The 16,192-nt window shown below is 40.1% G+C and overlaps 4 protein-coding genes across 4 annotated transcripts; all 4 read right to left on the bottom strand.

The window, feature by feature from the left end:
- Nucleotides 1-97: 97 nt before the first annotated feature.
- On the bottom strand, nt 98-1,672 carry LOC138241084 (uncharacterized). The gene has a single exon (XM_069193831.1). The coding sequence runs from the start codon at nt 1,670-1,672 to the stop codon at nt 98-100; it is 1,575 nt and encodes a 524-aa protein (XP_069049932.1).
- Nucleotides 1,673-4,561: 2,889 nt separating this feature from the next.
- Nucleotides 4,562-6,136, bottom strand: LOC138241083 (uncharacterized). Its single transcript, XM_069193830.1, has one exon. The coding sequence runs from the start codon at nt 6,134-6,136 to the stop codon at nt 4,562-4,564; it is 1,575 nt and encodes a 524-aa protein (XP_069049931.1).
- A 2,889-nt stretch (nt 6,137-9,025) lies between these two features.
- LOC138241082 (uncharacterized) lies at nt 9,026-10,600 on the bottom strand. Its single transcript, XM_069193828.1, has one exon. It carries the CDS (start codon nt 10,598-10,600, stop codon nt 9,026-9,028), a length of 1,575 nt encoding a protein of 524 aa, XP_069049929.1.
- Nucleotides 10,601-13,489: 2,889 nt separating this feature from the next.
- Nucleotides 13,490-15,064, bottom strand: LOC138241081 (uncharacterized). Its single transcript, XM_069193827.1, has one exon. The coding sequence runs from the start codon at nt 15,062-15,064 to the stop codon at nt 13,490-13,492; it is 1,575 nt and encodes a 524-aa protein (XP_069049928.1).
- Between the last annotated feature and the right edge of the window lie 1,128 nt (nt 15,065-16,192).

Below are 16,192 nucleotides of genomic sequence, written 5' to 3'. Positions count from 1 at the left end.
ACAGAATTTTGTTGCTGTAAAGGTGGTATAAATACTTTCTCCTATGGCTCTCTTTTTTTGTTAAGTCAGAGTTCAGAGAGAACATTCATTCAACAAGTTACTTGTTCCTGTGGCCATAGCCCATGAGGGTCCATATTTTCTTGCACAGCAGGTCCTGTGGATTTTGACCGGCTCCTTGTACTTGGACTCTCTGTTCCCACTGCCTTGCACAGGCCTGTCTTTTGGGGGGAGCTTGTGGATGGACAGGCTCTTCTTCAGCTTCTGATCCTGTCTGGAGGAAAGCCAGTCGAGGCCTCCTCCTCTCACATCCCCTCTGCTTCTCTGAAGTTTCTTCCCTGTTCTGCCTGATTTGGGGGAATTTCTGTTCATTCTCCCACTTGTTCTGTTTCCTGGCTGCAACGTGTGTATGGTAGGGGATTCTGGCCTCACCTGGATGGTAAGACTGTGTCTGTCTCCTGGACACATCCTGCTGTCTCTGATAGCTGTAGCCTTGGAATCCACAGCAAATCCTTCTGTTTCCTTCTGGAAACCTGGACCCTCTGGCTATCTCTCTCTCCTCCCTGTTCCTTTTCCAGGAGTCCTGTGGAGGTGTAAAGGGGAGAGAGTGCGGATGCGAATCCCTCCTGTCTCTCCTCATATCCTCAGTCCTCTGATGGGGCTGGGAATATAAAGCAGGGCGACCCTCGACTCTTGTAGAAGAGGAGATTTTCCTCTCTCTCCAGACTGTGTCTCTTGATGGTAGTGGCTGGCTGTCAGAGCTAGGAGGGTCGTACCAATTTGTTGGCAGTTTGTTTTTCTGTCTTATCTCACGGGCCTGTCTCTTCCTTTGAGGGAGGGGCTCCCAGGGTCTGGGACAGTTGATTTTGGTCTCAGTTTCAGAATTTGTCTCCCCTGCACAGCTCTCTGTTTGAGGTGAAGGGTTGTTCTTGGCAAAGAGGGAACTCTTCTCCATCCTTAGAAGTATCTGCATTTCTGCAGGGGCATTGCCTTCATCCTCGTCATCTGTGATCATCATGCTTCCAGCTCCCCTCTCATGCCTTTGAGGGCTATTGCTTTTCTCTTTCTCTCCATCTGCCTTTTCTGCTACTTCTGTGTCTTCCTGAGCTTCAGGCTCTCTGTAACCTTTTCCTTTGTCTTTGTCCTCTTTGTAATTTCTCTTTCCTTCCTCCTTTATGCTGCTTGGGACGATCAGCCGTTCATGTTGTTTAAATTGATGGTCTTTCATTTCATCGTTCATGCTGAGATTTTCTTCCAATTTTTGGTCTAGGGTTGGTGTTTCATCTTTATTGTCCTCAATCTGATTGACTGTTCCTCTCTCTTCCTTCTGTTCACTGATGGTGTCCATTTTCACTTCCTCATTCATCATAACCTGCTCTCTATTCACTGTCAATGTGTCTGATGTGATTGTGTCTTTTGCCTCTTCCTCTGTCTTCACAGTGTCTGTTGTCTGTCCATTGTGCTTAAGATTGTTCTCCATCAGCTGATGTTTCTGGCTGGCTTCCTCATTTGCTTCATCTCTCTCACTGAAATTCACGGTCTGTTTATGTTGGTCAGACCTTGCTGGACTTTCTTTACAGTCTTTCTGTTTCACTCTTTTCTTCTTCTTCTTCTTTCCCTCTTTGTGGCCATTTGGTTTTAGGCAGTTTGGCCAGCAGCAGAGAACTCCTGGCATTGTGTCACCTTAGCAAGATACCTGCACTGACTGCTGGATGGATTTTCTTTGGAACTTAGTGCAGCTTGATGACATCATAGATTCCGTGACATCAGCAGAAGCATAACAGTGACTTGCTTTGTGATTACAGTGATGAACTTTGAATACAAAATGAATGTACATGTGCACATTTAAGAATTAAATCTATTCAGTTAAATGTGGAATTGTATTGTTATACACATATCAATACCCTTCATTACCTGCTTTGTGATATTTTTTTGCTTTGTAAATGTATGATCTTGATTTGTTTTTTGCCCCATTTGATCAGTGCGATAGCCAATTTTCTGTTGTTAAATCTAGTTTTTCTTGCTCTAGTATTTTGATTTTCTTCAAATCATAGGAGTATAGTTCCATTGTCTGCTCACTATTCAGGAATTTCCAGCACTTGTGCTTGGGTGAGCAGTATTGAAAGGTATCTGCACTTCACTGACTGCAGAGCTGCAGGGCCTGGTGTCCACTACCAGCTCTGGCCAGTAGCTTGAGTCTTTCCAGGGTGCCTGTTGGTCTTTTACCTCATACTGATTAACACAGAGACATAGAACGAAACATGTGGCGGAGATTAGTCTTTTCAGTGTATTTCAGTATATTGTCAATGATCTGGTACTTCAAGGATTGATAGAATCAAGTATAACACATTCTAGACCGTAACTCCAAAAACATTCTCATTGGTATTGTTAAAATGTGTCCCCAAAATAGCAAAGTATGCAATGTTTCTATTATTTATGGTGTATAATTCAGTCATATTAATTCATGTTGACTCCTGTAGCTATTTCACATGGTGTTCTTCTGTTAGTGCACCACCTTGAAATAACACCATCATTCTTATCAATAACTGGAGGAGTCAGCTGAATCAGATGACAAAGCAGTCAAGACAAAGCTTCACTGCAGTGATGTTTTCATGTGTGATACAAACCTAATAAATCTAGTAGCATTTATAAAACAAATGGCTACCCTGCTTTAACTTTGAGAATTTTAGTTGGGTATGACGAAGAAACATCGTCAAACCAGAATGCATGTATCAACAATTGTAAAATCTTGACTGTAATAAACAATGTCTTGTTAAATGGTTTTCTCAGTGAGCCTAGTTTCAGGCTTACCTAGGCTGACAGTCAGCAAAACACAATAAATGCTGGCTTAATTTATTAATATGCCTGTGTGTTCAATGCCAAATGCAAGAGTTTGAATATTATGATGACTTTCTATCAAAGTTTTGATTTTAGGGCATTTGAAGCAACATTCCATTTTAGGGCAATGCAGTGTATAGACATATTTGTAAGAAAAAAACTGTTCAGATGACATTGAAATATCACTTTTCCTAAATTTCATTTCTGTCCTAAAATACAGCCATGCAATCACAAATTGTCTACATTGAAATCAGCTTCACGCTTTTGCTTTTAGTGCAAATTTGACAACATTTCCTTTTTATGACAATGCAGTGTACCTTGCCATATGTGTATGAAAAAATATTCAGGTAACACTGAAATATCACTTTCCAAAGTTTTATTTCTGTCCTGCCATGCCTCAAAAATTGTCTACACTTTGTGGGGATCCTAAGCCTTTCTCTGGACATGGATTTGGGCTAGATTAGGGTTAGGGTTTAGACTTTCTTAATGCAACTTTAAAATCATTTGAGTGGAAGATACATACAGTATACTTCACCGAATTAGAATATTAGTCGGAAATGACTAAGCCACCAATCCAGACCAATGAGTATGTATCAACAATGGTAAAATTCTATTTTTTATCAAGTATTCTGTTATTGGAAATTTTGTGTTGAATGGTTCTCAATGAGCATGCTTTCAGGTGTAAATAGGGTAAGAGTCAGGAATACCCAATCCATTGTGGTCTCATGAGTCAATCTGCCTGTGCATTCAATGCCAAATGCAGGACTTTGAAAAGTATAATCACTTTCTTCCAAACTTTTGGTTTTAGGGCAAATTAGGCAAACTTATTTTTTATGGCAACGCAGTGTAGTGTACAGACTCCCGAACTGAACACAGTGCAGTGAGGCAGCAGTATTAATAGTGCAAACCTGCCCAAATTGTACTAGAAATCTTTTAGAGGAAATTGTTGTTGTTTCTGGTAACTTCACGTGGGGTGTAATGATAGTTGTTATTGAACATTATGTGTTAAATGTAATGACATTTTTGAAAACCACTTGTTCAGAAATCTAAAATGTCTTGGACAAAGGTGTCACCAAAAATATTTTGCATTAATCATTAAAGTCAACTTTACACAAATTCTTCATAAGTAATTTTTAACATTATAACAACTTTCAAATGATTTTAATATGGGTTCGTTTAATATTGAATGTTATTCATCATCAAAGTCACACTGGTTATCTTAGCTTTATCCCAACAATTCGATAAACAATGTACAAGCAGTCAACATGTAATATTGCATAACTCATCACATTGATCAGCCACATCTACAGTAATTGACTGTCAGGTGGTTCATGTCATTAACATCTGCTCATCCTCTCTGTTCAACTGAAAGGCTGCTTTGTACACTGCAAAAGTCGGTTCTATCATTATTAATCCTTCTCTTAATATACTTAACCCCTAGATAGAAAACGTTATAAGCTGCCATTATTGTATTCTTGATTCAACACCAATTATAAAACATTGGCTTAAAAAGACCAAGCAGTCTCAAACACTTAGGATACCATCCTCTTACCTATAGTATTTTAATAAATACACTTGCAAAGGTTAATTCAATAATACCCATTTATTTTCTCAAAAGTAATTAACACAACAGAATTTTGTTGCTGTAAAGGTGGTATAAATACTTTCTCCTATGGCTCTCTTTTTTTGTTAAGTCAGAGTTCAGAGAGAACATTCATTCAACAAGTTACTTGTTCCTGTGGCCATAGCCCATGAGGGTCCATATTTTCTTGCACAGCAGGTCCTGTGGATTTTGACCGGCTCCTTGTACTTGGACTCTCTGTTCCCACAGCCTTGCACAGGCCTGTCTTTTGGGGGGAGCTTGTGGATGGACAGGCTCTTCTTCAGCTTCTGATCCTGTCTGGAGGAAAGCCAGTCGAGGCCTCCTCCTCTCACATCCCCTCTGCTTCTCTGAAGTTTCTTCCCTGTTCTGCCTGATTTGGGGGAATTTCTGTTCATTCTCCCACTTGTTCTGTTTCCTGGCTGCAACGTGTGTATGGTAGGGGATTCTGGCCTCACCTGGATGGTAAGACTGTGTCTGTCTCCTGGACACATCCTGCTGTCTCTGATGGCTGTAGCCTTGGGATCCACAGCAAATCCTTCTGTTTCCTTCTGGAAACCTGGACCCTCTGGCTATCTCTCTCTCCTCCCTGTTCCTTTTCCAGGAGTCCTGTGGAGGTGTAAAGGGGAGAGAGTGCGGATGCGAATCCCTCCTGTCTCTCCTCATATCCTCAGTCCTCTGATGGGGCTGGGAATATAAAGCAGGGCGACCCTCGACTCTTGTAGAAGAGGAGATTTTCCTCTCTCTCCAGACTGTGTCTCTTGATGGTAGTGGCTGGCTGTCAGAGCTAGGAGGGTCGTACCAATTTGTTGGCAGTTTGTTTTTCTTTCTTGTCTCACGGGCCTGTCTCTTCCTTTGAGGGAGGGGCTCCCAGGGTCTGGGACAGTTGATTTTGGTCTCAGTTTCAGAATTTGTCTCCCCTGCACAGCTCTCTGTTTGAGGTGAAGGGTTGTTCTTGGCAAAGAGGGAACTCTTCTCCATCCTTAGAAGTATCTGCATTTCTGCAGGGGCATTGCCTTCATCCTCGTCATCTGTGATCATCATGCTTCCAGCTCCCCTCTCATGCCTTTGAGGGCTATTGCTTTTCTCTTTCTCTCCATCTGCCTTTTCTGCTACTTCTGTGTCTTCCTGAGCTTCAGGCTCTCTGTAACCTTTTCCTTTGTCTTTGTCCTCTTTGTAATTTCTCTTTCCTTCCTCCTTTATGCTGCTTGGGACGATCAGCCGTTCATGTTGTTTAAATTGATGGTCTTTCATTTCATCGTTCATGCTGAGATTTTCTTCCAATTTTTGGTCTAGGGTTGGTGTTTCATCTTTATTGTCCTCAATCTGATTGACCGTTCCTCTCTCTTCCTTCTGTTCACTGATGGTGTCCATTTTCACTTCCTCATTCATCATAACCTGCTCTCTATTCACTGTCAATGTGTCTGATGTGATTGTGTCTTTTGCCTCTTCCTCTGTCTTCACAGTGTCTGTTGTCTGTCCATTGTGCTTAAGATTGTTCTCCATCAGCTGATGTTTCTGGCTGGCTTCCTCATTTGCTTCATCTCTCTCACTGAAATTCACGGTCTGTTCATGTTGGTCAGACCTTGCTGGACTTTCTTTACAGTCTTTCTGTTTCACTCTTTTCTTCTTCTTCTTCTTTCCCTCTTTGTGGCCATTTGGTTTTAGGCAGTTAGGCCAGCAGCAGAGAACTCCTGGCATTGTGTCACCTTAGCAAGATACCTGCACTGACTGCTGGATGGATTTTCTTTGGAACTTAGTGCAGCTTGATGACATCATAGATTCCGTGACATCAGCAGAAGCATAACAGTGACTTGCTTTGTGATTACAGTGATGAACTTTGAATACAAAATGAATGTACATGTGCACATTTAAGAATTAAATCTATTCAGTTAAATGTGGAATTGTATTGTTATACACATATCAATACCCTTCATTACCTGCTTTGTGATATTTTTTTGCTTTGTAAATGTATGATCTTGATTTGTTTTTTGCCCCATTTGATCAGTGCGATACCCAATTTTCTGTTGTTAAATCTAGTTTTTCTTGCTCTAGTATTTTGATTTTCTTCAAATCATAGGAGTATAGTTCCATTGTCTGCTCACTATTCAGGAATTTCCAGCACTTGTGCTTGGGTGAGCAATATTGAAAGGTATCTGCACTTCACTGACTGCAGAGCTGCAGGGCCTGGTGTCCACTACCAGCTCTGGCCAGTAGCTTGAGTCTTTCCAGGGTGCCTGTTGGTCTTTTACCTCATACTGATTAACACAGAGACATAGAACGAAACATGTGGCGGAGATGAGTCTTTTCAGTGTATTTCAGTATATTGTCAATGATCTGGTACTTCAAGGATTGATAGAATCAAGTATAACACATTCTAGACCGTAACTCCAAAAACATTCTCATTGGTATTGTTAAAATGTGTCCCCAAAATAGCAAAGTATGCAATGTTTCTATTATTTATGGTGTATAATTCAGTCATATTAATTCATGTTGACTCCTGTAGCTATTTCACATGGTGTTCTTCTGTTAGTGCACCACCTTGAAATAACACCATCATTCTTATCAATAACTGGAGGCGTCAGCTGAATCAGATGACAAAGCAGTCAAGACAAAGCTTCACTGCAGTGATGTTTTCATGTGTGATACAAACCTAATAAATCTAGTAGCATTTATAAAACAAATGGCTACCCTGCTTTAACTTTGAGAATTTTAGTTGGGTATGACGAAGAAACATCGTCAAACCAGAATGCATGTATCAACAATTGTAAAATCTTGACTGTAATAAACAATGTCTTGTTAAATGGTTTTCTCAGTGAGCCTAGTTTCAGGCTTACCTAGGCTGACAGTCAGCAAAACACAATAAATGCTGGCTTAATTTATTAATATGCCTGTGTGTTCAATGCCAAATGCAAGAGTTTGAATATTATGATGACTTTCTATCAAAGTTTTGATTTTAGGGCATTTGAAGCAACATTCCATTTTAGGGCAATGCAGTGTATAGACATATTTGTAAGAAAAAAACTGTTCAGATGACATTGAAATATCACTTTTCCTAAATTTCATTTCTGTCCTAAAATACAGCCATGCAATCACAAATTGTCTACATTGAAATCAGCTTCACGCTTTTGCTTTTAGTGCAAATTTGACAACATTTCCTTTTTATGACAATGCAGTGTACCTTGCCATATGTGTATGAAAAAATATTCAGGTAACACTGAAATATCACTTTCCAAAGTTTTATTTCTGTCCTGCCATGCCTCAAAAATTGTCTACACTTTGTGGGGATCCTAAGCCTTTCTCTGGACATGGATTTGGGCTAGATTAGGGTTAGGGTTTAGACTTTCTTAATGCAACTTTAAAATCATTTGAGTGGAAGATACATACAGTATACTTCACCGAATTAGAATATTAGTCGGAAATGACTAAGCCACCAATCCAGACCAATGAGTATGTATCAACAATGGTAAAATTCTATTTTTTATCAAGTATTCTGTTATTGGAAATTTTGTGTTGAATGGTTCTCAATGAGCATGCTTTCAGGTGTAAATAGGGTAAGAGTCAGGAATACCCAATCCATTGTGGTCTCATGAGTCAATCTGCCTGTGCATTCAATGCCAAATGCAGGACTTTGAAAAGTATAATCACTTTCTTCCAAACTTTTGGTTTTAGGGCAAATTAGGCAAACTTATTTTTTATGGCAACGCAGTGTAGTGTACAGACTCCCGAACTGAACACAGTGCAGTGAGGCAGCAGTATTAATAGTGCAAACCTGCCCAAATTGTACTAGAAATCTTTTAGAGGAAATTGTTGTTGTTTCTGGTAACTTCACGTGGGGTGTAATGATAGTTGTTATTGAACATTATGTGTTAAATGTAATGACATTTTTGAAAACCACTTGTTCAGAAATCTAAAATGTCTTGGACAAAGGTGTCACCAAAAATATTTTGCATTAATCATTAAAGTCAACTTTACACAAATTCTTCATAAGTAATTTTTAACATTATAACAACTTTCAAATGATTTTAATATGGGTTCGTTTAATATTGAATGTTATTCATCATCAAAGTCACACTGGTTATCTTAGCTTTATCCCAACAATTCGATAAACAATGTACAAGCAGTCAACATGTAATATTGCATAACTCATCACATTGATCAGCCACATCTACAGTAATTGACTGTCAGGTGGTTCATGTCATTAACATCTGCTCATCCTCTCTGTTCAACTGAAAGGCTGCTTTGTACACTGCAAAAGTCGGTTCTATCATTATTAATCCTTCTCTTAATATACTTAACCCCCAGATAGAAAACGTTATAAGCTGCCATTATTGTATTCTTGATTCAACACCAATTATAAAACATTGGCTTAAAAAGACCAAGCAGTCTCAAACACTTAGGATACCATCCTCTTACCTATAGTATTTTAATAAATACACTTGCAAAGGTTAATTCAATAATACCCATTTATTTTCTCAAAAGTAATTAACACAACAGAATTTTGTTGCTGTAAAGGTGGTATAAATACTTTCTCCTATGGCTCTCTTTTTTTGTTAAGTCAGAGTTCAGAGAGAACATTCATTCAACAAGTTACTTGTTCCTGTGGCCATAGCCCATGAGGGTCCATATTTTCTTGCACAGCAGGTCCTGTGGATTTTGACCGGCTCCTTGTACTTGGACTCTCTGTTCCCACAGCCTTGCACAGGCCTGTCTTTTGGGGGGAGCTTGTGGATGGACAGGCTCTTCTTCAGCTTCTGATCCTGTCTGGAGGAAAGCCAGTCGAGGCCTCCTCCTCTCACATCCCCTCTGCTTCTCTGAAGTTTCTTCCCTGTTCTGCCTGATTTGGGGGAATTTCTGTTCATTCTCCCACTTGTTCTGTTTCCTGGCTGCAACGTGTGTATGGTAGGGGATTCTGGCCTCACCTGGATGGTAAGACTGTGTCTGTCTCCTGGACACATCCTGCTGTCTCTGATGGCTGTAGCCTTGGGATCCACAGCAAATCCTTCTGTTTCCTTCTGGAAACCTGGACCCTCTGGCTATCTCTCTCTCCTCCCTGTTCCTTTTCCAGGAGTCCTGTGGAGGTGTAAAGGGGAGAGAGTGCGGATGCGAATCCCTCCTGTCTCTCCTCATATCCTCAGTCCTCTGATGGGGCTGGGAATATAAAGCAGGGCGACCCTCGACTCTTGTAGAAGAGGAGATTTTCCTCTCTCTCCAGACTGTGTCTCTTGATGGTAGTGGCTGGCTGTCAGAGCTAGGAGGGTCGTACCAATTTGTTGGCAGTTTGTTTTTCTTTCTTGTCTCACGGGCCTGTCTCTTCCTTTGAGGGAGGGGCTCCCAGGGTCTGGGACAGTTGATTTTGGTCTCAGTTTCAGAATTTGTCTCCCCTGCACAGCTCTCTGTTTGAGGTGAAGGGTTGTTCTTGGCAAAGAGGGAACTCTTCTCCATCCTTAGAAGTATCTGCATTTCTGCAGGGGCATTGCCTTCATCCTCGTCATCTGTGATCATCATGCTTCCAGCTCCCCTCTCATGCCTTTGAGGGCTATTGCTTTTCTCTTTCTCTCCATCTGCCTTTTCTGCTACTTCTGTGTCTTCCTGAGCTTCAGGCTCTCTGTAACCTTTTCCTTTGTCTTTGTCCTCTTTGTAATTTCTCTTTCCTTCCTCCTTTATGCTGCTTGGGACGATCAGCCGTTCATGTTGTTTAAATTGATGGTCTTTCATTTCATCGTTCATGCTGAGATTTTCTTCCAATTTTTGGTCTAGGGTTGGTGTTTCATCTTTATTGTCCTCAATCTGATTGACCGTTCCTCTCTCTTCCTTCTGTTCACTGATGGTGTCCATTTTCACTTCCTCATTCATCATAACCTGCTCTCTATTCACTGTCAATGTGTCTGATGTGATTGTGTCTTTTGCCTCTTCCTCTGTCTTCACAGTGTCTGTTGTCTGTCCATTGTGCTTAAGATTGTTCTCCATCAGCTGATGTTTCTGGCTGGCTTCCTCATTTGCTTCATCTCTCTCACTGAAATTCACGGTCTGTTCATGTTGGTCAGACCTTGCTGGACTTTCTTTACAGTCTTTCTGTTTCACTCTTTTCTTCTTCTTCTTCTTTCCCTCTTTGTGGCCATTTGGTTTTAGGCAGTTAGGCCAGCAGCAGAGAACTCCTGGCATTGTGTCACCTTAGCAAGATACCTGCACTGACTGCTGGATGGATTTTCTTTGGAACTTAGTGCAGCTTGATGACATCATAGATTCCGTGACATCAGCAGAAGCATAACAGTGACTTGCTTTGTGATTACAGTGATGAACTTTGAATACAAAATGAATGTACATGTGCACATTTAAGAATTAAATCTATTCAGTTAAATGTGGAATTGTATTGTTATACACATATCAATACCCTTCATTACCTGCTTTGTGATATTTTTTTGCTTTGTAAATGTATGATCTTGATTTGTTTTTTGCCCCATTTGATCAGTGCGATACCCAATTTTCTGTTGTTAAATCTAGTTTTTCTTGCTCTAGTATTTTGATTTTCTTCAAATCATAGGAGTATAGTTCCATTGTCTGCTCACTATTCAGGAATTTCCAGCACTTGTGCTTGGGTGAGCAATATTGAAAGGTATCTGCACTTCACTGACTGCAGAGCTGCAGGGCCTGGTGTCCACTACCAGCTCTGGCCAGTAGCTTGAGTCTTTCCAGGGTGCCTGTTGGTCTTTTACCTCATACTGATTAACACAGAGACATAGAACGAAACATGTGGCGGAGATGAGTCTTTTCAGTGTATTTCAGTATATTGTCAATGATCTGGTACTTCAAGGATTGATAGAATCAAGTATAACACATTCTAGACCGTAACTCCAAAAACATTCTCATTGGTATTGTTAAAATGTGTCCCCAAAATAGCAAAGTATGCAATGTTTCTATTATTTATGGTGTATAATTCAGTCATATTAATTCATGTTGACTCCTGTAGCTATTTCACATGGTGTTCTTCTGTTAGTGCACCACCTTGAAATAACACCATCATTCTTATCAATAACTGGAGGCGTCAGCTGAATCAGATGACAAAGCAGTCAAGACAAAGCTTCACTGCAGTGATGTTTTCATGTGTGATACAAACCTAATAAATCTAGTAGCATTTATAAAACAAATGGCTACCCTGCTTTAACTTTGAGAATTTTAGTTGGGTATGACGAAGAAACATCGTCAAACCAGAATGCATGTATCAACAATTGTAAAATCTTGACTGTAATAAACAATGTCTTGTTAAATGGTTTTCTCAGTGAGCCTAGTTTCAGGCTTACCTAGGCTGACAGTCAGCAAAACACAATAAATGCTGGCTTAATTTATTAATATGCCTGTGTGTTCAATGCCAAATGCAAGAGTTTGAATATTATGATGACTTTCTATCAAAGTTTTGATTTTAGGGCATTTGAAGCAACATTCCATTTTAGGGCAATGCAGTGTATAGACATATTTGTAAGAAAAAAACTGTTCAGATGACATTGAAATATCACTTTTCCTAAATTTCATTTCTGTCCTAAAATACAGCCATGCAATCACAAATTGTCTACATTGAAATCAGCTTCACGCTTTTGCTTTTAGTGCAAATTTGACAACATTTCCTTTTTATGACAATGCAGTGTACCTTGCCATATGTGTATGAAAAAATATTCAGGTAACACTGAAATATCACTTTCCAAAGTTTTATTTCTGTCCTGCCATGCCTCAAAAATTGTCTACACTTTGTGGGGATCCTAAGCCTTTCTCTGGACATGGATTTGGGCTAGATTAGGGTTAGGGTTTAGACTTTCTTAATGCAACTTTAAAATCATTTGAGTGGAAGATACATACAGTATACTTCACCGAATTAGAATATTAGTCGGAAATGACTAAGCCACCAATCCAGACCAATGAGTATGTATCAACAATGGTAAAATTCTATTTTTTATCAAGTATTCTGTTATTGGAAATTTTGTGTTGAATGGTTCTCAATGAGCATGCTTTCAGGTGTAAATAGGGTAAGAGTCAGGAATACCCAATCCATTGTGGTCTCATGAGTCAATCTGCCTGTGCATTCAATGCCAAATGCAGGACTTTGAAAAGTATAATCACTTTCTTCCAAACTTTTGGTTTTAGGGCAAATTAGGCGAACTTATTTTTTATGGCAACGCAGTGTAGTGTACAGACTCCCGAACTGAACACAGTGCAGTGAGGCAGCAGTATTAATAGTGCAAACCTGCCCAAATTGTACTAGAAATCTTTTAGAGGAAATTGTTGTTGTTTCTGGTAACTTCACGTGGGGTGTAATGATAGTTGTTATTGAACATTATGTGTTAAATGTAATGACATTTTTGAAAACCACTTGTTCAGAAATCTAAAATGTCTTGGACAAAGGTGTCACCAAAAATATTTTGCATTAATCATTAAAGTCAACTTTACACAAATTCTTCATAAGTAATTTTTAACATTATAACAACTTTCAAATGATTTTAATATGGGTTCGTTTAATATTGAATGTTATTCATCATCAAAGTCACACTGGTTATCTTAGCTTTATCCCAACAATTCGATAAACAATGTACAAGCAGTCAACATGTAATATTGCATAACTCATCACATTGATCAGCCACATCTACAGTAATTGACTGTCAGGTGGTTCATGTCATTAACATCTGCTCATCCTCTCTGTTCAACTGAAAGGCTGCTTTGTACACTGCAAAAGTCGGTTCTATCATTATTAATCCTTCTCTTAATATACTTAACCCCCAGATAGAAAACGTTATAAGCTGCCATTATTGTATTCTTGATTCAACACCAATTATAAAACATTGGCTTAAAAAGACCAAGCAGTCTCAAACACTTAGGATACCATCCTCTTACCTATAGTATTTTAATAAATACACTTGCAAAGGTTAATTCAATAATACCCATTTATTTTCTCAAAAGTAATTAACACAACAGAATTTTGTTGCTGTAAAGGTGGTATAAATACTTTCTCCTATGGCTCTCTTTTTTTGTTAAGTCAGAGTTCAGAGAGAACATTCATTCAACAAGTTACTTGTTCCTGTGGCCATAGCCCATGAGGGTCCATATTTTCTTGCACAGCAGGTCCTGTGGATTTTGACCGGCTCCTTGTACTTGGACTCTCTGTTCCCACAGCCTTGCACAGGCCTGTCTTTTGGGGGGAGCTTGTGGATGGACAGGCTCTTCTTCAGCTTCTGATCCTGTCTGGAGGAAAGCCAGTCGAGGCCTCCTCCTCTCACATCCCCTCTGCTTCTCTGAAGTTTCTTCCCTGTTCTGCCTGATTTGGGGGAACTTCTGTTCATTCTCCCACTTGTTCTGTTTCCTGGCTGCAACGTGTGTATGGTAGGGGATTCTGGCCTCACCTGGATGGTAAGACTGTGTCTGTCTCCTGGACACATCCTGCTGTCTCTGATGGCTGTAGCCTTGGAATCCACAGCAAATCCTTCTGTTTCCTTCTAGAAACCTGGACCCTCTGGCTATCTCTCTCTCCTCCCTGTTCCTTTTCCAGGAGTCCTGTGGAGTTGTAAAGGGGAGAGAGTGCGGATGCGAATCCCTCCTGTCTCTCCTCATATCCTCAGTCCTCTGATGGGGCTGGGAATATAAAGCAGGGCGACCCTCGACTCTTGTAGAAGAGGAGATTTTCCTCTCTCTCCAGACTGTGTCTCTTGATGGTAGTGGCTGGCTGTCAGAGCTAGGAGGGTCGTACCAATTTGTTGGCAGTTTGTTTTTCTTTCTTGTCTCACGGGCCTGTCTCTTCCTTTGAGGGAGGGGCTCCCAGGGTCTGGGACAGTTGATTTTGGCCTCAGTTTCAGAATTTGTCTCCCCTGCACAGCTCTCTGTTTGAGGTGAAGGGTTGTTCTTGGCAAAGAGGGAACTCTTCTCCATCCTTAGAAGTATCTGCATTTCTGCAGTGGCATTGCCTTCATCCTCGTCATCTGTGATCATCATGCTTCCAGCTCCCCTCTCATGCCTTTGAGGGCTATTGCTTTTCTCTTTCTCTCCATCTGCCTTTTCTGCTACTTCTGTGTCTTCCTGAGCTTCAGGCTCTCTGTAACCTTTTCCTTTGTCTTTGTCCTCTTTGTAATTTCTCTTTCCTTCCTCCTTTATGCTGCTTGGGACGATCAGCCGTTCATGTTGTTTAAATTGATGGTCTTTCATTTCATCGTTCATGCTGAGATTTTCTTCCAATTTTTGGTCTAGGGTTGGTGTTTCATCTTTATTGTCCTCAATCTGATTGACCGTTCCTCTCTCTTCCTTCTGTTCACTGATGGTGTCCATTTTCACTTCCTCATTCATCATAACCTGCTCTCTATTCACTGTCAATGTGTCTGATGTGATTGTGTCTTTTGCCTCTTCCTCTGTCTTCACAGTGTCTGTTGTCTGTCCATTGTGCTTAAGATTGTTCTCCATCAGCTGATGTTTCTGGCTGGCTTCCTCATTTGCTTCATCTCTCTCACTGAAATTCACGGTCTGTTCATGTTGGTCAGACCTTGCTGGACTTTCTTTACAGTCTTTCTGTTTCACTCTTTTCTTCTTCTTCTTCTTTCCCTCTTTGTGGCCATTTGGTTTTAGGCAGTTTGGCCAGCAGCAGAGAACTCCTGGCATTGTGTCACCTTAGCAAGATACCTGCACTGACTGCTGGATGGATTTTCTTTGGAACTTAGTGCAGCTTGATGACATCATAGATTCCGTGACATCAGCAGAAGCATAACAGTGACTTGCTTTGTGATTACAGTGATGAACTTTGAATACAAAATGAATGTACATGTGCACATTTAAGAATTAAATCTATTCAGTTAAATGTGGAATTGTATTGTTATACACATATCAATACCCTTCATTACCTGCTTTGTGATATTTTTTTGCTTTGTAAATGTATGATCTTGATTTGTTTTTTGCCCCATTTGATCAGTGCGATACCCAATTTTCTGTTGTTAAATCTAGTTTTTCTTGCTCTAGTATTTTGATTTTCTTCAAATCATAGGAGTATAGTTCCATTGTCTGCTCACTATTCAGGAATTTCCAGCACTTGTGCTTGGGTGAGCAATATTGAAAGGTATCTGCACTTCACTGACTGCAGAGCTGCAGGGCCTGGTGTCCACTACCAGCTCTGGCCAGTAGCTTGAGTCTTTCCAGGGTGCCTGTTGGTCTTTTACCTCATACTGATTAACACAGAGACATAGAACGAAACATGTGGCGGAGATTAGTCTTTTCAGTGTATTTCAGTATATTGTCAATGATCTGGTACTTCAAGGATTGATAGAATCAAGTATAACACATTCTAGACCGTAACTCCAAAAACATTCTCATTGGTATTGTTAAAATGTGTCCCCAAAATAGCAAAGTATGCAATGTTTCTATTATTTATGGTGTATAATTCAGTCATATTAATTCATGTTGACTCCTGTAGCTATTTCACATGGTGTTCTTCTGTTAGTGCACCACCTTGAAATAACACCATCATTCTTATCAATAACTGGAGGCGTCAGCTGAATCAGATGACAAAGCAGTCAAGACAAAGCTTCACTGCAGTGATGTTTTCATGTGTGATACAAACCTAATAAATCTAGTAGCATTTATAAAACAAATGGCTACCCTGCTTTAACTTTGAGAATTTTAGTTGGGTATGACGAAGAAACATCGTCAAACCAGAATGCATGTATCAACAATTGTAAAATCTTGACTGTAATAAACAATGTCTTGTTAAATGGTTTTCTCAGTGAGCCGAGTTTC

The sequence above is a fragment of the Lepisosteus oculatus genome, chromosome 8, assembly GCF_040954835.1.
Source record: "Lepisosteus oculatus isolate fLepOcu1 chromosome 8, fLepOcu1.hap2, whole genome shotgun sequence".
NCBI lineage: Eukaryota > Metazoa > Chordata > Actinopteri > Semionotiformes > Lepisosteidae > Lepisosteus > Lepisosteus oculatus.
This window is presented reverse-complemented; position numbering and strand designations above follow the sequence as displayed.